A 22,313-nucleotide genomic window follows, 5' to 3' on the forward strand; every position below is an offset into this window, starting at 1 on the left:
AAAACGATTTAGAGCTTTACAGCCATGGAAGTCCAATGAGCTTTAGTACTCTATGGCCCAGCATGTTCCTTGTTTGGAAGAAGTTATATGCTGTGAGCAAATATAAACAAAAAACAACTACAAAATGCTTACGCACATTAGTATAACTATTTACGTACATTCAGATGAGAGGGTCAAAAGGACACAGACTTTGACAGAAAAGATGCATGCGTGTGGAACTAAAGTCCATGGTGCACTGTGGCTCACTGCCATTTAGAGAGAACATCTATCTATCTATCTATCTATCTATCTATCTATCTATCTATCTATCTATCTATCTATCTATCTATCTATCTATCTATCTATCTATCTATCTATCTATCTATCTATCTATCTATCTATCTATCTATCTATCTATCTATCTATCTATCTATCTATCTATCTATCTATCTATCTATCTATCTATCTATGTGTCTGTCTGTCTGTCTGTCTGTCTGATCTACCCCTCTGTAAATGCTCCACTAGGAGGCAGCAAGAGGTTTAGTGTATTTGAGCACAATCTTCAGAGGCTCAACGTGTTGCATGTAGAACCCGAAAAGTGAAACCGATTTATGTTGACGTCATTAAAAATATAACATTAGCATGTAACAAAAACGTGGTTTATGTGATAATATACAGCAAATGTGGCTCGTTTGAATTCACACAGAACCTGTAAAAAAACAAAACCTGTTTACACGCCTCACACTGAACCCACTGAAGTTTCATGTTTCTGAGTGTTCTGTGGATTCACGACGACAGTACAATCCAAGATTACGCAACATCCAAAACTCCCAAAATCATTATAGGATATTGCAGAGTTCGAATCGATTGTGACAGCCAGAGCACTTGTGATTCATGACCTGGTTTGGTTCATAATAGAGCTGATTCAGGGGGCGTTTTGAAGTGAGGTTTTCTTCACACGAGCTCTTTGTCAACAAGTTTCCTCCTCCTTCAGAGGAAAAGTCACGGGCTGCAGAAACTAGAGCAAAACTTTACTCCACCACAGTCTACACGGTAAAATGGCTGGACGTGTGAGCGCCAGTTTGCTGAATTCATTAACCAGGGGAACTATTCTCTTTAAAAACAAGAAATGCTTGCGCAGAAGTGTTGTTTTCATCTCCCGGTGTCACGCGAGGTCTCTGTCCAGAAGCAGCATCAGCGCGGCTCAGCTGGACCTCAGCTCGCATCTCTCTGGAAGAAACTACGCGGATTTATATGAACTGTCAGTCAAAGATCCAGAAAACTTCTGGGGGTCCATTGCCAAGGAAAGGCTGGCATGGACCAAACCTTTCGACCAAGTGTCGGACTGTGATATTTCCAGCGGGAAAATCAACTGGTTTCTTGGAGGACAACTGAATGTCTCTGGTGAGTGACGCTCGTTCTGTTTTAGGCTTGTTTTGATCACCTCCACTTTACTCTGTATCGAAAACTAAACAAACAAACTACAATTCTGTTTACATTTAGTGTATATTCCAGTTGAAGGCATTGTTTACACTTTCAATAACATAATATCTACAGTGAGTACAATGGTACTATCCTCTTACATTTATTGACAGTGAATTGTTTGGATGTACACGTGGCAAATGATCCAAGCAGAGTGGCCTTGATTTGGGAGAAAGATGAACCTGGCACAGAGGAAAGGATCACATACAGGTACATTCATTGAAGCTCATGGGAAATGCACATGTGGCCCTTATCCTAACCCAGCAACCTCACCTCCCCCACCCCTAGTTAAACCTTTTTAAAGCTTACTAGAATTTGTTAACTAAATGTTGCTGCTAATTCTTTGTAAATGCCAATATTTATAGTAATGTTTTTCACAGTTGTCTATAGCATTTTGACACCAATGCATAGACACTGGTTGCTTTGCTGTTCTGTTCACTATTACATTAGTGATGAGTAATCATCATCGTAAAGTATTACGTAATGTGTTTGTAATTCAGCAATTATTTTAATTTGAGTAATTTTGATCTTTTGTTGTTTATTAATTTGTATTTTTCTATTTAGCTCAGATATATTTTATATATTAATTAAATTAGATTATTTAAACTTACTATAGGTTAGTTGACAAGTGGAACATTTCTTTTTCATATGCTCTATTTCAGCTTCAACATGGGAAACAAATGTTGTTTGTTAGGTGAATCAAAATTATTGTTTATTAGCCTGATTGGGATTCATATTAATTCATATTATTTAATTATAACAATTGACAAATTGCATTGAATCTTTTGCTATTGATTTTTGTTCAATAGACATGGTTGAGTACTGAGTGCTGTAGGCAAGGCTAGTACTATACAGTGCTCAGCATATATGAGTACACCCCCTACAAATCTCTCATTTTAATTATTATGTTCTATAGGATGCATTACATTATTATATTTGTGAATATACATTAGGTTTGCAGTAATGAAGCCAAATCTGGAGCTTATCTAACAAAATAACTTTCAATAATGGTTCAAAAATTAGTAGCCTAAATTTAAATGTTGGGGGAAAATATTAAATAAAAATTTTAGAAATAGCAAAAGTCAAGAGAAACAAAACATATTTACAATTTAGTTGAAATGTTGTAGTTTGTATTTTTTGCAATATTTTGCATGCATTTAAATGTATGATCTTTCCATTTCTAAAGATGTTCTGTGACTAAAATATTATTTTAATAAATATATCTGTTTAATAAATCTGTTTTATTCAAATGCACCAATATAAATCACCCATATTCGCTGAGAAATGGATAAAACTTTTTATTTTTAAAGTGGGGTGTACTCAATTATGCTGAGCACTCTATGTCATGCTCATTTCCACTAGTTTGTCATTTAGATTTTCTTTGCCATCTTGGAATGCTCTCTAAAAGTTAATTTTCACAATCACCAAATATAATTGTGTAAAAATACTTGTGTTCATAGTCTAAATGCAATTTTGAAAAAAAAAAAAAAGATGTTTGTTTGTATTATATTTCAATAATTTTGTAATAGATTACAAATTCTGGACATACTGGGATAGACAGGGTTCACATGTAGTTTGAGAGAGCACACTATTGAAGAGTTAGGGGGGAGTTTCATGCGCACTTTCATATGGAGAACAAAGGCAGGTTTTGAGGGTCCTTTGAAGGAATGTGCGCCTCCCCCCCACCCCTTTCTCTACAGCTTGAAAAAAAGATTTAATGTTTCTGGCTGTGTTTCACATCACCACAGTTAAGAGCAAGCTAAATATTTACAGGATCTACTGCTCTTACTGTTACCAAAACACAGCGGTCAGCAGGCTGTTTCCTCTAACTCAACCAGCCCACACTGAACCTTGAAAAGGAACTATTTCACATATTTTATTATGGAGATTTGGAGATTAGATTCACAGTATCTGCTGTTCTAGGTCAGATATGAATGATTTCAGAGTGTTTTTGGGAAGAAGCGCTCAGATTGCATAATCAGTCGTGTGTAAAGGATGACACCGTTAGCAAAAACAGATGTACACGTCACTTTCCTGCTTCCACTCAAAAGCAGGAAGCTCAGAGATGTCAGTATGCTATAGTGTGAAAGTGAAAGTGTATTTTTCTGCACTCACAACCATATGGAGAACATCAAGAAATGCTGGAGGCTTGACGTTCTGTTTAGTCTCATTTATGATCTTTCCTTTGAGGCCATAATATTATGTTCATGATCAAGCCAGAAAAAAACTTGCCAGTGCTTTAAATACATCATTAAACTACCTCACATAAATTTCAGTTTAATATCATACGTGAATTATGACCATGAATTTTTCATGTACTGCAATTCCACTTCAATGTAGCACTTGAACCACTTGAAATTTAACCGTCACAGATTTTTATTTCTCACCCGCTTTTTTTTCTTGTAACTCAGCTGTATGTTTATATCTGTGAAACGTTCAAATCCCAGGGAGCTTCTGGAGATGACATGTCGCCTTGCCAATACATTAAAGAGTCACGGAGTGCAGAGAGGAGAGCGAGTGGCCATCTACATGCCTGTGTCTCCTATGGCAGTGGCAGCTATGTTGGCTTGTGCCCGTATTGGTGCCGTACACACTGTAGTGTTTGCAGGCTTCAGCTCGGAGGCTCTGGCTGGCAGAATTCAGGATGGTGAGTGAAATAATGTGGGCTTTTTTTTTGACACAAAGCAGTGCATTGTGTGTTTTCACTAGCTGATTTTTTAGAGTTTAGCAGCTAGATCAGTAATGCAAAGGATTGAATAAAATCAGTGGGTTGTTTTTAAATGACTAGAAAATATTATTTTAAACCTATATGAAATATTGTGTCACTATTAAAAAAAATTAAAGATTTTTTAAGAAAATAAAAACTTTTAAAAGCTTTCTAAGAAAACAGTGCATGTCAAACTATATAGAGTTTTGTTTTAATAGTGACAGATGAAACATAAGCATGAAATGTTAGTTTCTTTTGTTGGATATTCAATCAAGGAAAAATGTAGGAATTGCCAAAATTTAATGCTTAGAAGTTTAAAAGTGCTCTGTATTAAAATAACTTTAGTTTACATCAGTAACATTTATTTTGACAGTTAAAAGAAGGATCATGTGACACTCATTCATTCATTTTCCTTCGGCTAAGTACCTTTATTGACCAGGGGTCGCCACAGCAGAATAAACCGCCAACTTATCCAGCATATGTTTTAAACAGCGGATGCCCTTCCAGCTGCAACCCAGTACTGGGAAACATCCATTCACACTCATTCACACACATACACTACAGTCAATTTAGTTTATTCAATTCACCTATAGTGCATGTCTTTGGACTGTGGGGGAAACCAGAGCACCCTGAGAAAACCCATGCAAACATGGGGAGAACATGCAAACTCCACACAGAAATGCCAACTGACCCAGCCGGGACTCGAACCAGTGAACTTTTTGCTGTGTGGTGACAGTACTAACCACTGAGCCACCGTGACGTCCCTATTACGTGACACTGAAAACTCAAATTCAGTGTTATAAAAATATTTTACAGTATTTTAATCAAGTAACCTTGGTCATGTGACCTAGGTAAGCATACGGGACGTTTATTTTATTTTGTTACAAATCTTACAGACTTTAAACTTTTGAGTGTTTGTGGGTTACTATTAGGACTGGGTGATTAATCGAAAGTAATCGAAATCGACATTCCAAACCAATAATCGATCAAAAGTTTTCCAGGTCAGGTCAGGTTTTATTGACCCTGCTCTGTTTGTTTTTATTGTGTTACTTTGCACTACATTGACGATGATTAGAAGCTGAGCCAGAGAAGCCTTGAGATGGCATATTCTGTGTAAATGCTGTCAGAGATGAGAAGATAAATTAGAAAAGCAGCATTAATGTCACAATGAGAGTAGATTTATGGAAGCAAGGCCATAAGGACACCTGCAGTGTGTTTTGTAACTCATGATAAGGCACACCTGCACGTGCGCCCACACTCATTTGTAATGACTTCTAAAAAATATGAGTACCCTTGAACTTCAGCTTAACTTACAGTTGACAGCTCAGTGGAAAGTGAAGAAGATATATTGTTGAGCATTTTTTTTGTGAAACAGGAAGGAAAGACCTTAACTGGACATGGGTTTGGTGACCAAACTTTATTGGTGGCGGGCACCTGAGAGATTTAAGATCCCATTAGCGGAGTAGCTGATGGAGGTGTGTAATGTGTAAATTTGGGTGGAGTATTAAGACACAGAAATGTATTTAAACTGTGTGCAAGCCTATGTTCGCCAAACATTCTCTTCTGTTACTGATGATGTAACAATAAACTGCTTTGCCTAGGGACTTCGAAGATCTCAGACTTTGTCATTTTTTGAAAAGTTTGACTTAGAGACTTAGAATGTTTTGCAGACCATCTTTTTTTCACAACAGTCTCTAGTAGTTGTTTAAAAGAAATAGCATTTTGTTATATTCCAGTGAAAGGAATTATTTATGATTATTTATTTACATGACATGTTAACAAATATAGAATGTAACCCCATGGTTTAAAGTCCTCTTCTAGTATCTAAATTCCAATCAACACGCTGCATGCTTTTCTCTAAAAGCTGAGCTTGACCAAAACAATGTCATATGTGTTTTCATGTTGTGTATGTTTTGTATACAACACATTTGTGAAAGCTAGTTATAGTAAAACAAAAACCCTGCCCTACACAAAGGGCCTTTGGGTATGTGTGTGTATGCACATGATGGTCTGGAGAGAGATAAGTGTCAGAGGGCGTTTGTTCTTGGACAGGCCTGTCTTTATCTTATGTAATAAAACAGACACTGAGCAGATGTTTCCTTCTGATCTTATTGGATGTAAAGTAAACGAATGAAATCCAGCAGTTGGTTAAAATGCAGTGAACTTAATTCAACATGTGCTGCGTTCATAAAATCGAGTATGTTTACACATGCATTATCATCAACTCAATTTAGCTTTTTAGTTTTTAGATCATTTGCTGTATCAGCTATTGTATTATCAGGATAGCATCTGTTTAGTTCCATTTCTCAATGTTGTTTCTCTTCCTGTTTTCTTTTTACATGCAGCCCAATGCAAGTTTGTCATTACGTGCAACCAAGGTGTGAGAGGTGGCCGTGTCTTCGATCTGAAGTCTACAGTGGATAAAGCTGTAAAGAGCTGTCCATCTGTCCGACATGTGTTTGTGGCCAAGAGAACTAACAACAGTGTTCCGATGGGAAAACTAGACATTCCTTTAGAAGAGGTAAATCACACAACAATGATATCATACAATGTACAGCAATTAGAAAGTCACAATATATGCATTTCTCCTTTATTTTATTGTATTATTGTTTCAGTGCTCAACAATGGTCCTCAGTTGATTACAGTTTTTTTTTTTTATCAACCATGGACCATGTGTTTTGTTGGTTACCATTTTATCTTGTAATTTCCAGGTATTATTGTATTTCTATTAACTTTGTATTGTATATAAAATATAAGTTAAATAAATAATATAATCACTTGTATTAAATACATAATCAATACTCAAATACAAAAAAAGATTATAAATATTTAAAATCCCTGTGTTCGTCACTTTATACTACAGTAAGTGTTATGGGTTTTCATTTAGAAAAATTTCATCAATTGTTATGTGCCTGCCCTATCTAGGGCCAGGGAACTGCTCAACAATTTAACATAAAGGGGAAAAACAAAATAAAAAAAGAATTAAATTTATCCAAATTAAAATAAATTTAGGCAAATTTTAATAAAATAAATTAAAAAGTAAATATAAAAAAACTGAAGGGCAAAGCAGCCAACAATCATCACTCTTCTCTTATCCCAGCACTCCAACAATAACTTACACCAAATATAATGTCCAAAAAAGAAGTACATTTATTTACAGATTAACAAATAATAAATGACCAAGGGTAATGGTAGGTTTTAAATACTCAAGAGGGGATAATGCAAAAACAACAAACAAAATCTCTTAACTGATTGAGGAAGCAACTTTCTAAACTCTCAAAATAAAATAACAAATAAAAACAAAGATCCTACCTTGCTCCCTCTCTACCAGAAACAGGAGAAAAATAAATGTATCAAACAAAAAGTGACATCCATCTCCGTACTGCTCCAAAAAGTTAAAACAAAAGTCAAAATAGGGAATTTAAAGTCAAATTTAAAGTAAAATTTTTACTATATTGTTCAATAACAATAGGATTTTTAATGTTACAACAAGTAAACGAATTTTAATTGCAAAATAGCTAGTCTGGGGCAGGAGAACCAAGTGAGAGCAGCCTTAGCCAGCTAGTGTTTGGCACTTTGTAATGTTTGTAATATCTTTGATCCATGGTCACAAAAGTTGAAGTACAAATCTTTTTCCTCTTCATTTTTAAATAGTTGGGTCATAGCACATCTAGTTTTTTCTGTCTCTATAGATATTCAGTCTGTACAAGGGCAGGAACAAATCTAGTCACACAATGGTCACATGTTGCTCTGCCAGTTTGTCAGAATTCCATATTTCCTCACAGTTTGCAGAAATGCTGAATTACACAGAATAGGCTGAGCTGGGTTTTGGTAATCTAGCCACATGCAGTTAAAATGGGCTACAGAGCTACATTTTGAGATAAATGCTTTGGTTGCAGGAAGAATATCTTGAGTAATCCTATTATTTGCAGGAAGCGAACATTAGCCTTCAAAGTTAATGGCAAACCAAGCGGGAAATCCCATTAGACTATACAAAGATTGTTATTAAATTACACAACTGATAAAATAAAAGACAAAAACACTGAACCTAATATCTTAAACTTAAACTCTTTTATACCTTCATGATAGCATGAAAAACAAAAAAACTGAAAAGAAATGCATATTAGACATCCCTGTGTTTGGTGAGTTTACATTGCATTTGAGGGATTAATAAAAGCTCCACAGTCATAGATCCTGTTTACATTTGGTGTTAAGATGCATTTTCATCAGCCCAATAACAAGAGGACAACTCTAAGTACAGGTGTAAATAGGGCTTAAATTGTTTTCTGCTTATCCACTTTTAACTACATCCAAAAGTAGTGGAAAACTCATTAGACCAGATTGCTTACTTAGCATAAATTCACAAGTGTTTGATTCTGACATAAAGATACAGCATTGAGCATGCCCCCAGGGCACATTGTCACATTGACACCAGGATGAGATGTGAATTTCTTCATCATCATCATCATCGACTCTATCCTTTACCTGTTGAGCTTATCATTATATAATATAATATGATAGAACATATGTTTTAAATAAAATAATATAAGCAGCTTACAATTAAACAAATAGTTATTTTGTGATATGTGATGATATTTTAATGTATTCATTTTTCTCTTAATTTTCCAAACTATTTATTGCTTTTGTTTTTGCCAAATATATAGCATATATGCAATAAGTGTGAAAGGGATTTTAATCAAATAAAGGAAATGCAGTGTACTGTGTATGACAGGTGATGGCAGGGCAGTCTTCAGAGTGTGCTCCAGAGCCCATGGAGAGTGAGGAGATGTTGTTCATGCTGTACACCTCGGGCAGTACAGGGAAACCCAAGGGCATCGTACACACACAGGCCGGTTACCTGCTCTACGCTTCCCTCACACATCAGGTGTGTGTGTGTGTGTGTGTGTGTGTGTGTGTGTGTGTGTGTGTGTGTGTTTGTGTTTGTGTTTGTGTGTGTGTGTGTGTGTGTGTGTGTGCGCTTCTCTGATCACACTGATGCTGCTATCACTAATTAATAAAACATTACAACTCTAAGCAAACTTTGAAATGTCTGAAAAGGCCAATATATATGATTAATTATATGCACTCACCAGCCACTTTATTAGGTACACCTTACCAGTGTCGGGTTGAACCCCTTTTGCCTTCAGAACTGCCTTAATCATTAGTAAAATAGATTCAAGAAGGTGCTCAGATTCATCAGACATTTTGGTCCATATTGACATGATAGCATCACGCAGTTGCTGCAGATTTGTCGGCTGCACATCCATGATGCGAATCTCGCATTCCGCCACACCTTAATCCAATAGAGCACCTTTGGTATCTGGTCACTGTGGAAGCCATTTGAGTTCAGTGAACTCATTGTCATGTTCAAGAAACCAGTCTGAGATGATTCACGCTTTATGACATGGCAAGTTATCCTGCTGGTAGTAGCCATAAGAAGATGGGTATACTGTGATCATAAAGGGATGGACATGGTCAGCAACAATACTCAGATAGGCTATGGCGTTGACACAATGCTCAATTGGTACCAGTGGGCCCAAAGTGTGCCAAGAAAATATCTCCCACACCATTACACCACAACCACCAGCCTGAACTGTTGATATAAGGCAGGATAGATCCATGCTTGATGTTGTTGATGCCAAATTCAATTCAAATACCATTCAAATGTAAAAGCAGAAATTGACATTTATCAGACCAGGCAACATTTCTCCAATCTTCTACTGTCCAATTTTGGTGAGCCTGTGCAAATTGTAGCCTTAGTTTCCTGTTCTTAGCTGACAAGACTGGCACCCGGTGTGGTCTTCTGCTGCTGTAGCCCATACGCCTCAAGGCTAGACGTGTTGTGCATTCAGAGATGTTCTTCTGCGTACCTCGGTTGTAACGAGTGGTTATTTGAGTTACTGTTGCCTTTCTATCAGCTGGAACCAGTCTGGCCATTCTCCTCTAACCTCTGGCATCAACAAGGCATTTGCACCCACAGAACTGCCGCTCACTGGATGTTTTCTCACTTTCAGATCATTTTCTGTAAACCCTAGAGATCGTTGTGCGTGAAAATCCCAGTAGATCAGCAGTTTCTTAAACACTCAGACCAGCCCCTCTGGCACCAACAACCATGCCACGTTCAAAGTCACTCAAATAACCTTTCTTCCCCATTCCTATGCTTCGTTTAAACTGCAGGAGATAATCTTGACCATGTCTACATGCCTAAATGCATTGCGTTCCTGCCATGTGATTGGCTGATTAGAAATTTGCGTTAACGAGCAGTTGGAGTGGTGTACCTAATAAAGTGGCTGGTAAGTGTATATATCTGCTCTTGTAATTTGTTTATTATTTCATGCAGATTTACTTCAATAAAATCATGGCTGTTAAAGTCATCTGATGTTATACTTTCATTCATTTTCTTGTCGGCTTAGTCCCTTTATTAATCCGGGGTTGCCACAGCGGAATGAACCACCAACTTATCCAGCAAGTTTTTATGCAGCGGATGCCCTTCCAGCCGCAACTCATCTCTGGGAAACATCCATGCACACATTCACACACACACTCATACACTACGGACAATTTAGCCTACCCAATTCACCTGTACCTCATGTCTTTGGACTGTGGGGGAAACCGGAGCACCCGGAGGAAACCCACATGAAGGCAGGGAGAACATGCAAACTCCACACAGAAACGCCAACTGAGACAAGGTTCGAACCAGCGACCCAGCGACCTTCTTGCTTTGAGTCGACAGCACTACCTACTGCGCCACTGCCTCGCCCCATCTGATGTTATTGTTTTCAGAATTTTCCAACATTGTGCAGCCCTCATATGTGTACATAAACAGTAGAGCTATGATAAGAATGAAGAGGTCACTTGACAACATCAAATATTGGTCTGCAATGACAAGCTCCTGTGTTTACACACACTATCTTTGTGCACTTGTACTTGACGACTAATGTAATATTTACACGTCATCATAATATTTGTCTGTGCTTGCAGTATGTGTTTGACTACACACCTGGAGATGTGTTTGGCTGTGTTGCTGACATCGGTTGGATAACGGGTCACAGTTATGTGGTTTATGGACCCCTGTGTAACGGAGCCACTTCTGTTCTGTTTGAAAGCACACCTGTGTACCCCAATCCAGGTGAGATGTGAACACAAATGACAAATACCAATGATCCTTGCAATACATAATATCCCCTTTCCAGTTTCAATTTCAGTTTTACTTATTGTGGTTAATCGGCATGATAAATTATATACATTTTCATTGCAGATTATCTGCTGATGACATTAAAAAACATTTCAGCACATCACTTCATCCTTTTTAATTCTCTCTGTAGTGAAGTGTTTTGGAAACACCGCTATTCTGTCCTAAAGTTTACTGATGGTGGTCCTCTTTTTATCCATTCTGATGACCTCTCTTGATGGTGTCAGATAGTGTTTTTCTTTCCTCCGAGTGCTTCAAACTGCAGGAGCCTCTTTAGTTCAGATCACAGATAAATTCCTGTGACACATTAACCTGCGTGATGAGTCTTATCTGGCTTTATGAGCGTATTTTAATGTAAAGGAATCTTCATGACAAGCAGTAAAGTGTCTTCTTTGACATCAGTTTCTTCTGCTTTTGTAATAAAACCCACTTAAACCTGCTTTTCAGTAGCCTCTGTGTGTGTGTAATGGTATCTGTTAGGAAATGGAACTTAATGACTCTTGATATTTCTAATTACATTTAACTATGTTTTTGTACATTTGTGACGTATGTACTTTGTTGATGTGCTGTCTGGTTGTAAATCTGGCACTTCATTATCTTTGTCTTGACTGTGAGAATGTGTTTTGTGACTGTTTTAAGGTCGTTACTGGGAGACAGTTCAGAGGTTAAGAATAAACCAGTTTTATGGAGCTCCAACGGCCATCAGATTACTGTTGAAATATGAAGAGAGTTGGGTGAAGAAATATGACAGGTCATCTCTGAAGACACTTGCGTCTGGTGAGTCATCAAAATAAATGATTTTATTAATAGATCATGTCAATGTGGTCATGTCATTTGCCCATGAACATTTCCTGCTTGTTATCAAGTTATTTTATAACTGTAACAAGAGGCAATTCAATCATAACTAATTGTTGAAACGGCTATCATAACATTTTATCAGTATGTGGCTCTTTTTGGATTCTCAGAAGCTATAGAACAGAGATGCCCAAACTATGGCCCCGGGGCCAAAGTTGGCCCATTCTAACCTTTGATTTGGCCTACCATTACATTTAAGAAGAGAGGGAGAATTATGGGTTGGTGGTTGGGGTGAATACCATTGAAAAATATTGTCATTTCGAATGTAATGTAACTTTTAGTTTTTTTTTGTTTTATAATTTCTTTAGTTTTGTAAATTCATTAGATTTTTTAAAAATGTAAATACTGTCACTCGACATCAGGCAATGCACAAGACACCAGCGAACAAATCGAGGCAAAGCCAGGTGCAGCTTAGTGTATTTAGCATTGAACTCCATTGTAATAATGTAATTGTTTATGTTGTTGTTGTAATAACTTCATTAAACATTTCTAGTTGTTTTTAAATATTAGGAAATAAATTAGAAGATTACTCGTGGAATATTTAATGTACCTTCGGCCCACAACCCTCACTTACGTTTGATTTTTGGCCCTTCATAAGAAAAAGTTTGGGCACCCCTGCTATGGATTAAAAAAATTAAAAATGTAAAACTGAAAATACGTCGGGACCATTGTTTTTGTTAACATCCCTCAAAATGGTACACCAAATCCGCATATTTGAATAATTTCTGAAGGATTATTTTTTATTAATCTGATAAATAGGATTTGATTTTATTAGGAAAACTTGATTAATGGCAGGCAAAATTCAGTTTTGCCTTCACAATAATGATTTGCATTGTAAATGTTTTAGAATAGTTATCTTATATAGTATTATAGTTATATAAATAATTTTAACACAACATAAGTATTTTTACTTTATTTTTGATCAAATATGTGCAGGCATGCTGGGCATGAAAGTTTTTGGGCAAGTTTTCTTTTCCAATTGCTTGCGTTAATCATTGTCGCTCTCTTTTTTCAAGCCATGCTTTTCAATGTGAAATGCACCAATTGTTAATTTTCACACACTCTTTTAACCCACATTATCTCACGCTGAAAACCACGCGTGATTACATCTTTATATTGTTTTGCTGCCATTTGGTTTCAGAAGTTTGAAAGCAGCCTACAGTGTGTTAACTATAACGACATCACATCACCCTGTTTGTGTAGTAGTAGAAATAAACGCAGGACACAATGGGTATTGGAAGCTCATCAGCTCTCCAGTTCAAAGGTCACCCTTTCTCTTGGTTTGAACCCAACACCTTCATGTTTCTAGCTCAGATATTGTACTGGTCAGCTGTAAGAGGAAGAGCCACAGTTAAAGTTTAGCCTGCTTACTCCGGAGGATTTTTAATGAGTGGAAAACCTGACTTTGTGCCAAACATCAAGGACACTAGATAGTGTCTGGGTTTTGTTTGCCCTCACGGTACTTGTCAGTTCCACTTGAGATGATAGAACTAAAGGATTTGCTTAAATTGTTTATAAGGCAATTCACTGCAGGTGTACAGGGTGAAAATTCTAATCGCTATTCTTCCAGAGTTAATTGATTACATTATGAATTGCGAACAGTTTTTTTTATGTCAAGTTTAAATATGTAAATGAGTTTTTATTTCTTTTCTAAATGAGTTATTATTACATTTCTAGCACAAAAAATTTAATATTGAATGAAATTATGAATTATGAATTATCTTTTTTTCGTTTCGGGTAAAAGAATTTATAGCATGGATTTTTGTAAAACTTTTTTTATCATGATTGAGAAAATATGGCGAACAGTGCTGCGAAAACTGCCTTTAAAATATGAATAGTGAATGAAATCTACAGACACAAATATTAATAGTAGTGCAACAAATGAAACAGTGTATTTTAGATGTTCTCTTTACATTAGACTGAAAAAAGTTTTATGAGAAGGCAAAAAGGTCAAAACTTCACATTTGACAGACGCATGAAAAACTGTTGCCTGACTAGCTTAAAGTGCTGTGTTTTGGTGTGTGAATTTGCTTATATAAATGGCCATGTGAATGTGTGATCTGTTGGCAGTTGGAGAGCCCATTAATCACGAGGCATGGGACTGGTTCCATAATGTGGTCGGGGATGGACGATGCCCCCTGGTGGACACATGGTGGCAGACAGGTATAATCAAATGCATTTGGTGTATGACTTGTCAGTTGTGTATCTGTTCTTGGCTGTATATCGTAGCCTTAATCTGTCTTTTGGCCACACTGATCAAATGATTTACACCATGTGTGACGTTACTGAGTAATAAATAGATAGCTCACTAGGATCTCTCTTTCTCTGTCTGTTCAGAAACTGGTGGCGTGTGTATAGCTCCACTTCCAGCTGAACCGGGAGCAGAGATTCGGCCTGCCATGGCTATGAGACCCTTTTTTGGAATCAAGCCAGAACTACTAGGGGAGAAGGTGATCTATGCTTGTTTATTTGTGTCCTCCTGGCTCACTGCTTCACTTGTACTTAGAATCACTTAGTCTGACTCAGTAAAAACAGAACAAAAAGGTCACATGCGTTAGATATGAAGTGACAAAAGATCAATTAAAAAGTTTTTCAGACATGGTTAAAATCTGCAATTACTGTTTCCGCGGGGTCTTAAAAAGTTTTAAAATCTCTTAATTTTAAACCTAAATTTTAGTTCTTAAAAAGTCTTAAATACACTGACTTATTGTGTTGTAGGTATTAAATTGTTTTAAACGGGTCTTTTGTTTTGTCTAGGTAAAGCTACTCAATTTGAGCCGATATCATCTAATGATCAACCACATCTCTTAATAAAACCTTATTTTATATATTTAGTTTTTTTTTTTGCAAAGAGAAAGTTCATAAGAGCTGTTTTACATTTTTACAGCATATTCCCCAAATGAAATTCCCTAATTGAAGAAAAAAAAAACTGAAAACAATTACAAAATTCTCAATACTAGGCCATTAAAAAAAAATCTTAACCCTTTATAAATCTAAAATTTCATTCTTTATGGTCTTAAAAAGTATTAAAAAGTCTGAAATTTGTCTCGATAAAACTGCAGAAACCCTGTATTATAATTTTTAAATAGAAATATAAAAATCTATAAAAATAAATATATTGAAAAAAATATAATATAAAAATATTGAAATAAGTCATAAAAATAAAGTCCCAGTTGTGATATATAATTTTACAAAACAAAATCAAATTTATAAGATGTAAAACCGCAACTGTGAGATATATTTCTAATCAGAAATAAAAAGTGATTGTGAATTTAAAATAATAATAATAATTGTGACAGATGAAATCCTGTTTTGAAAATGAATATACTTAGATGCAGTTGTGTATTAATAATCCTAATCTAAAATAAAACATAGTTTTAAAGATATTTAAAGCCCCAGTTTGGAGATATATTCATAATTTGAAAAACATTGTATAACTTTGATTATTTTTAATTATGTGATATAGTGTCCCAATATTATTCAGAAATTAAGTGAGCAATTTTATTTAACAATTTTGAGGAAAAAAAGTTGCCATTCCAAGAAAAAAATACAATTATAAAATAAAAAGTTTCATGAAATAAAGTGGTAGTTTCGAGACACTGTGCAAAGTCATAATGTAAGATTCATTGTCGAATAGAGTCATAACTGTAAGATATAAAGACACAGCAGGAGATGAACAGTTTCAGATATTAAATAAAGTCACACTGTGAAATAAAGAGCCATTTATCACAAATTAGTTGTAATTAGCTCTTTAGGTCTCGGCAAACCCAGTGATTTTAATTGTCTTTTTAGCAAATAGATAATTGTTATCAGATTTTCCTATTCAGGCCTAAACATGGATTGTTTTTGAATTTGCTCCGCATGACTCTGCATGGGTCCATGACTCTCCCACTGTTAAGGAAAGCTTTGTGTCACAGACAGAGATGAACTTTGATTCTCTACTGCAGCTGGAACTAGAACAATATTGCATGCTGGAGCATGTCCAATTGCCTCTGAGGCGATCTTTTGTTACCCTCTGGGGCTATTCAGAGAAATTCTTACCCCATCCCCTAAGACAGAAGTACATTTTACTGATATGGAATAACCATCAGCATTTTTTGTTGTTTTTTTCTTAACAGGGACAGATAATAACAGGAAATGATGTCAACGGGGCTCTGTGCATTAGCCAACCATGGCCTGGAATGGCAAGAACCATTTTTGGAGACCACCAGAGATTCGTGGATGCATATTTTAAACCGTACCAAGGTGAGCAAAGCCCCTAGGGCTCTTGTTATGAAAGTTATCAAAAAGAAAAGTTTGGACATTTTGTTGAATTATTAAACTGTTCTATCTGACTACAACTTTAAAGGGCATGAGAGGAATGTTAGCAATGCTGACTGGGAAAATGTTCTGAGTGCATTTTCAAATGTCCTTTTTGTTGTGAATTGTGCTCACAAGGACTCCATTTGAATGTGAGTTATCTAGTTTCTGCGCTACATCTAGCAGAATAAAAAACCAAACACATTTTTTCAAACCTTTGCAAACATTCAATTCAGGACCAGTAGTGAAGAAACTCTGTTAATTCGACATCTCATTTAAAACTCAATTATTAATCTAAGTCATGTAAAAGCCTCACAATAGTATCTTTGTTGTATCCCCACTGACTGTCTTTGCATATTTTACAAATATGAATTTCTTATCACGAGTAATACTAGTATTCAGATTCACATTCAGATTCAAAAATGCAAGCCAAAACTACAAGAAAAAGAGAGACAATGGGGTAAAACAAGGAAAACATGGTCCAACTTGGTCCTAAACACCCTCTGGCTCAGCCTGCCTGCTAGAGTAGCCAATCCCCAGACTCTAGCAATTGTGTGATCTGGAAAGTGATTGACAGGTTTGAGTAAACCTCTCAGTTTTTTTTATGGGAAATAAATTATACTTCTAAACATAGATACTTCACTACTAGCTAATGTACATCAAAATAGTTTAAGAATATTTTTTTTGATAAAAATACTTCAGTTTTAAGTTTTACCTCAGTAAAATTCCACAAAGGCACAGTATGTCATTTTTGCCACTAGATGCTAGAGTTGTGAATTCATATAAAGATGTCGCTTTATGGCATACAACAGGTCATTATTTTACGGGTGATGGGGCATACCGTACTGAAGACGGATACTACCAGATCACAGGACGAATGGATGACGTCATCAATATTAGTGGGCATCGTCTGGGCACCGCTGAGATTGAGGATGCACTGGTGAGATACTTTTTTATATATATATATATATATAAATACATATATATATATATATATATATATATATATATATATATATATATATATATATATATATATATACATATATATATATATACATATATATATATACATATATATATATATATATATATATATATATATATATATATATATATATATATATATATATATATATATATATATATAGTCATTTAGATAGATTGTTTTTACAAGAGCTGAAGATCTCAGCAAATGTACACTACTGTCTAAAATTTGGGGGTCAGTAAGTTGTTGTTTTTTTAAGGTAAGAAATTAAAGTTTTAAAAAGTGGCAATAAATTAAATATACAAAAGGGGTAATAAATGTATTCATAATGTTGCAAAATAATGTTTAATGAATATTGTTCTTTTTGAGCTTTCTATTTATTAACTAATCTGTGTATTTGTGTTTTCAAAAAAAAGAACTGTTTTCAACAATATGAAATGTATCTTAAGCACCAAATTAGCTTAAAAAAATTCTGACGGATCCTATATGACACTGTACCTACTTGTGAACTTCAGCTTTGCCAATCACACTTATTAAATCACACTTTAAAAATGAAATTAAATAAACAAAAGTTATTTTAATCTTTTATTCTAATATTACTGTTTACAGTATATTTTTGAGTGTAGGTAATCATAAGGAACTACTATTGATAACATTTATAAAAATCGTTCAAATGCTATGTTTTTTTTTGTTTGTTTTTTTTTTTGACTAAAATCCAACTGTTGGTTGACTGTGTGTGTTTCTCTGGCTTAAGGATGAACACCCAGATGTTCCTGAGACCGCCGTGATCGGGATTCCCCATGAGATAAAGGGAGAAGGTGAGACATACGACAGACCTTTGTTTTCCTCTTCCTCTCACCTTTTTTAATTCATGAGCCATCTGGGACACCTCCAGCAACCCCAGACCTTTTGACCCCATTCATCATGTGACATCTTGGTCATTGTGAAAAACAAACTGAAAGTTTAAAGACATGATTGGCCGTAATAAAATTTAGTGATTACATGTATGACATGAAAGTACATGTATTTCAATTTTACCTTTTCTAACTTTTGAGTTGCTTTTCTTTTCTTTTGTTCCCAGTTCCATTTGCGTTTGTAGTTTTAAAAGAATCTGCTGCTGAGAACCAACATGCTGTTGTGAATGAGCTGCGACACCTAGTGGCCACAAAAATAGCTAAATATGCCGTTCCTGATCATTTCCTGGTAAACTCATGACATTTTTCCACTTTGTTTTATTTTTGTTGATCTGGAGTGGTTTAGTAAGATTTAATTAATGTTTTTAAACTAATCATATTCTGCTCATCAATGCTAATTTATTCATTTCATTAAAAATGCAGTAAAAAAAAGTTAGCATAACATGTGTAAAGTGCAGTAAAGCTGTAAAATCGAAAATACTATTAAATTAGATGTTTTAATTAAAATGTGTTAAATGTAGTTACATTTATTATATTTACATTACATTTATTCCATTCATTTAAACCAGAATTACTTCAGTCTTCAGTGTCACATACTCAAGTTTATCAGAAATCTGTCTAATATGCTGACTGGCTGTTCTTTTTTTAATAAATGTTGAAATAATTTTTCTTTCTTCTTAGTTTTGTGGAAATTATGATACATCGTAATTTTTTTCAAACAAGAGAGCAAGGATATTTTCACAGAAAGTCCTGATTTGTTTTTAATCATCTGGTCAAAGTCTAATTTCATTTATTTTGACTGGAGTAAAAGTGTTTTTAGTTTAGTTGAGTATTTTTTTTAAGAAAGACTTTTTTTGATTGCCTACAGAACAAACCACTGTTGTCCAATGACTTGCCTAATTAACCTAATACACTTACACTTCGTGCTGAATAATACTATCTTGCCAAATAACTAGTGACTATATTGTCATCATGGCAAAGACAAAAGAAATTAGTAAGTAAAATTCATTTATTAAAACCAATATTTTTTTAAACATGTTGAACACACTTAAAAACAGCACTTAAAATATATATAGGCTAATCATATTGCAGTCAACTTTATATTTTTAATAGTACTGTATCACAGTTTCTACAACAAATATGTAGCAGCCTAACAATTTTCATCAACTTTAATAATAACAAATAAATTCAACCTTGGTGAATAAGCTACTTTTGATAAGCTACATTACAAAATCTTACTATACTCAAACATTAGACTAGTCTGTGTGTCTAGACTTTCACTGTCTGCACATATCTCTGAACATGTTTTTTTTGTCAGCTATGAAAGCATCTCTTGTCTCTTTAAGGTTGTGAAGCGTCTTCCTAAAACACGCTCTGGAAAAATCATGAGGAGAATCTTGCGAAAGGTTGCCGTGCAGGACACAAGCAACCTAGGGGACGTGTCCACGCTGGATGACCCCTCCGTCGTTTCAGAGATCATCAAGGCCCATAAACACTACAGAAGTCTTGCAGCTAAGCAGTAGAAAGACTGTTGGGAAACTGCCACATTAAAAATGAGGAGCTATGAATATCATGCTGTGATGACAAGGAATCTGTTCAAGTAATCCTCATGTGAATGAAAGAGCAGCGTATGTTAGCAGCAACACAGAATGCAATTACAGGTTAAGTGCCTTCAAATGTTGTGAAATGTGCACATGAATCCCTCCTAAACTGGATGTTATCCCTTGTAAGATGTCTTTTTAGCATTAATCACGAAACATTTTGCACAGATTTACTTCTTGTAACCAGAGACTCTGAGAGATATGCTGCAGAACATCAGTATTTTTTAATAGATGATTTTATTTTAAGGTGCTCAGTCAGTTTGTGTCCATGCAAATTTCACCCTTTTCATATTCTCCTGTCCTGTTTTCTTTCAAGACTTGTATGCCTTTACTTCCTAATGCTCAACACGAGATCAATACGATATTATTCATTTTAAACAATATCACAAGTTCACAGTATTCTCATTTTCCTAGAAGAAAACAGATCTATTTTAAATGTTTTGAAATAATATATTGTCTGACTGTTATTTTTCCTCCATGTTAAATGTAACTTTGCCATCATAGCTCATCTACACACTTTTCCATTACAGCTTTACTCAAAACAAAACTGTCGATATATTTATGCTTGTACTGATTACATCAAATATTATAAACCCTCTTCTAAGTGTCTAATTTCAAACTGTTTTTCACAAATTTGATTCTGAAAAGCTTTTTAGAGGGTATCCTGTGTAATTCAAATATACATTAACAGTAAGCTATTTGAATTTTGGTGGGAACTAAGTAACTGTTGCCGCTATAGGACTTATTAAGGACAGATAACTTGATTAAAATTTTCACTGTTTTTAAACAAGCATAGTCGCTGATCAATAAACATCATACACATACTGGTTTGTTTTTTGAGAATCGTAGGGACCTTCTACAATCCATTTTTTTTGTATACAGTACAAACTTTATTTTCTGTTGTACTAACCTTATCCCTTCACGCCTGTAGCCAGGGGGGGTTTGGGTGGTTTGAAAGACGAAAGGTCCAAAAATTGCTCCTAACATGAGTTCTTTGTCCTATTTTGACTGCTATTCAATAATAAATTTTGAAAATAACCCATCGAAAAAGGCTTTAAGACCCAGCGAAATCCTGTGTTGGCTGTCTGTACAGAATTTGGGAAACCAAATTTGGCACTTCTCATTCTAAAGTCACGCTGTGCCATCCCAAATTCTGACTGAGGAATGTTGAATGTGGTGGCCAGTTTGTTATTTACCTAATAAATGACAATAGGCTACAGTTTTTAATTTTAAACTTTAACAGATTCCTATTTTTTTAATGATATATGATGTAATAAATTTGTATTTTAAACATACGCATGCTATTGTTAATATATTTCTTTATTCTAAATTTTTAACAAATGTTTTTGGTACATCAAAAAGTGTGCTTATGATGACCATCCGACAAGCTAATATAGCTAGTTAGTAAATAGTGCTTAAAATATCACTAAATTGCAGTATTTACACCTCATAATTATAGAAAATTGCACAAATAACTGCAAAAATGTCTACTCTTTGAGGGAAAAAAAAGAACCACCGTTTTCAGCAGGCTGGCTATGGGCCTGCCCTTAAAGCAAGGATGTCAAACTCAAATCCTGCAGGGCCGCAGCTCTTCACAGTATAGTTCCAGCCCTGCTTCAACACATTTACCTGTAGGTTTCATACAAGACTAAAGCACTTAATTAGTTTACTCAGGTGTGTTTAATTAGGGTTGGAACTAAACTGCCGAGCTGCGGCCCTCCAGGAACTGAGTTTGACACCTGTGCCTTACAGAAAACTGTTCTTTTTACATAACAAATAAACAAATTCTGTATGTTTTATAAGTCTTTTGAAAAAATAGGAGGGGGCATAAACAGAGTCCTCATAATTAACCATTTCCTTGTAATACTTAAGCCATACCCATGTCATTTGGTTTACTTTTGTATCCTGATGTCACAAGCGCGCGCGAACACACCAATGGTACACACGCGCACAAAAAGAGGTCAACAGCGTGGTTAAACTCTAGCGCTATCTGCTGGTGAGAAGATATTTTGCACTTTACTGTCTGCAGTAAATAGAAGCATAAAGTTTACATATGATGGCCTGTATTTGTACTCAGTGTTTTGAATTGGATATACTTAAGAGTTTAAGTATTCCGAGAATGTCTGTCTTGTTGTATGTTGTTGATTGAGAAGCTTATTAATCTTTCACATAGTTTTATATTGTATGTGAGCATGTTAAAGGTTATACTGTAAAATAACAAATCATCATTGGTGTGGAACAGCTATAGAGTAATATAATATATATAAATAGTCATTTATAGGCATGATTCTTTAGT

General features: G+C 35.2%; 1 protein-coding gene across 1 annotated transcript; it reads left to right on the forward strand.

The window, feature by feature from the left end:
- The first annotated feature begins 965 nt into the window (after positions 1-965).
- On the forward strand, positions 966-21,058 carry acss1 (acyl-CoA synthetase short chain family member 1). Its single transcript, NM_001080656.3, is given in 14 exon segments — positions 966-1,383; positions 1,575-1,671; positions 3,909-4,108; positions 6,514-6,689; positions 8,901-9,053; positions 11,150-11,297; positions 12,000-12,137; positions 14,286-14,378; positions 14,553-14,665; positions 16,334-16,460; positions 17,327-17,454; positions 18,257-18,320; positions 18,584-18,705; positions 19,763-21,058. Coding segments are annotated over 14 exon segments (2,082 nt in total). The 5' UTR covers positions 966-1,037; the 3' UTR covers positions 19,940-21,058.
- Positions 21,059-22,313: the final 1,255 nt, after the last annotated feature.

This window comes from Danio rerio, chromosome 17 (assembly GCF_049306965.1).
Source record: "Danio rerio strain Tuebingen ecotype United States chromosome 17, GRCz12tu, whole genome shotgun sequence".
NCBI classification, from domain to species: Eukaryota; Metazoa; Chordata; class Actinopteri; order Cypriniformes; family Danionidae; genus Danio; species Danio rerio.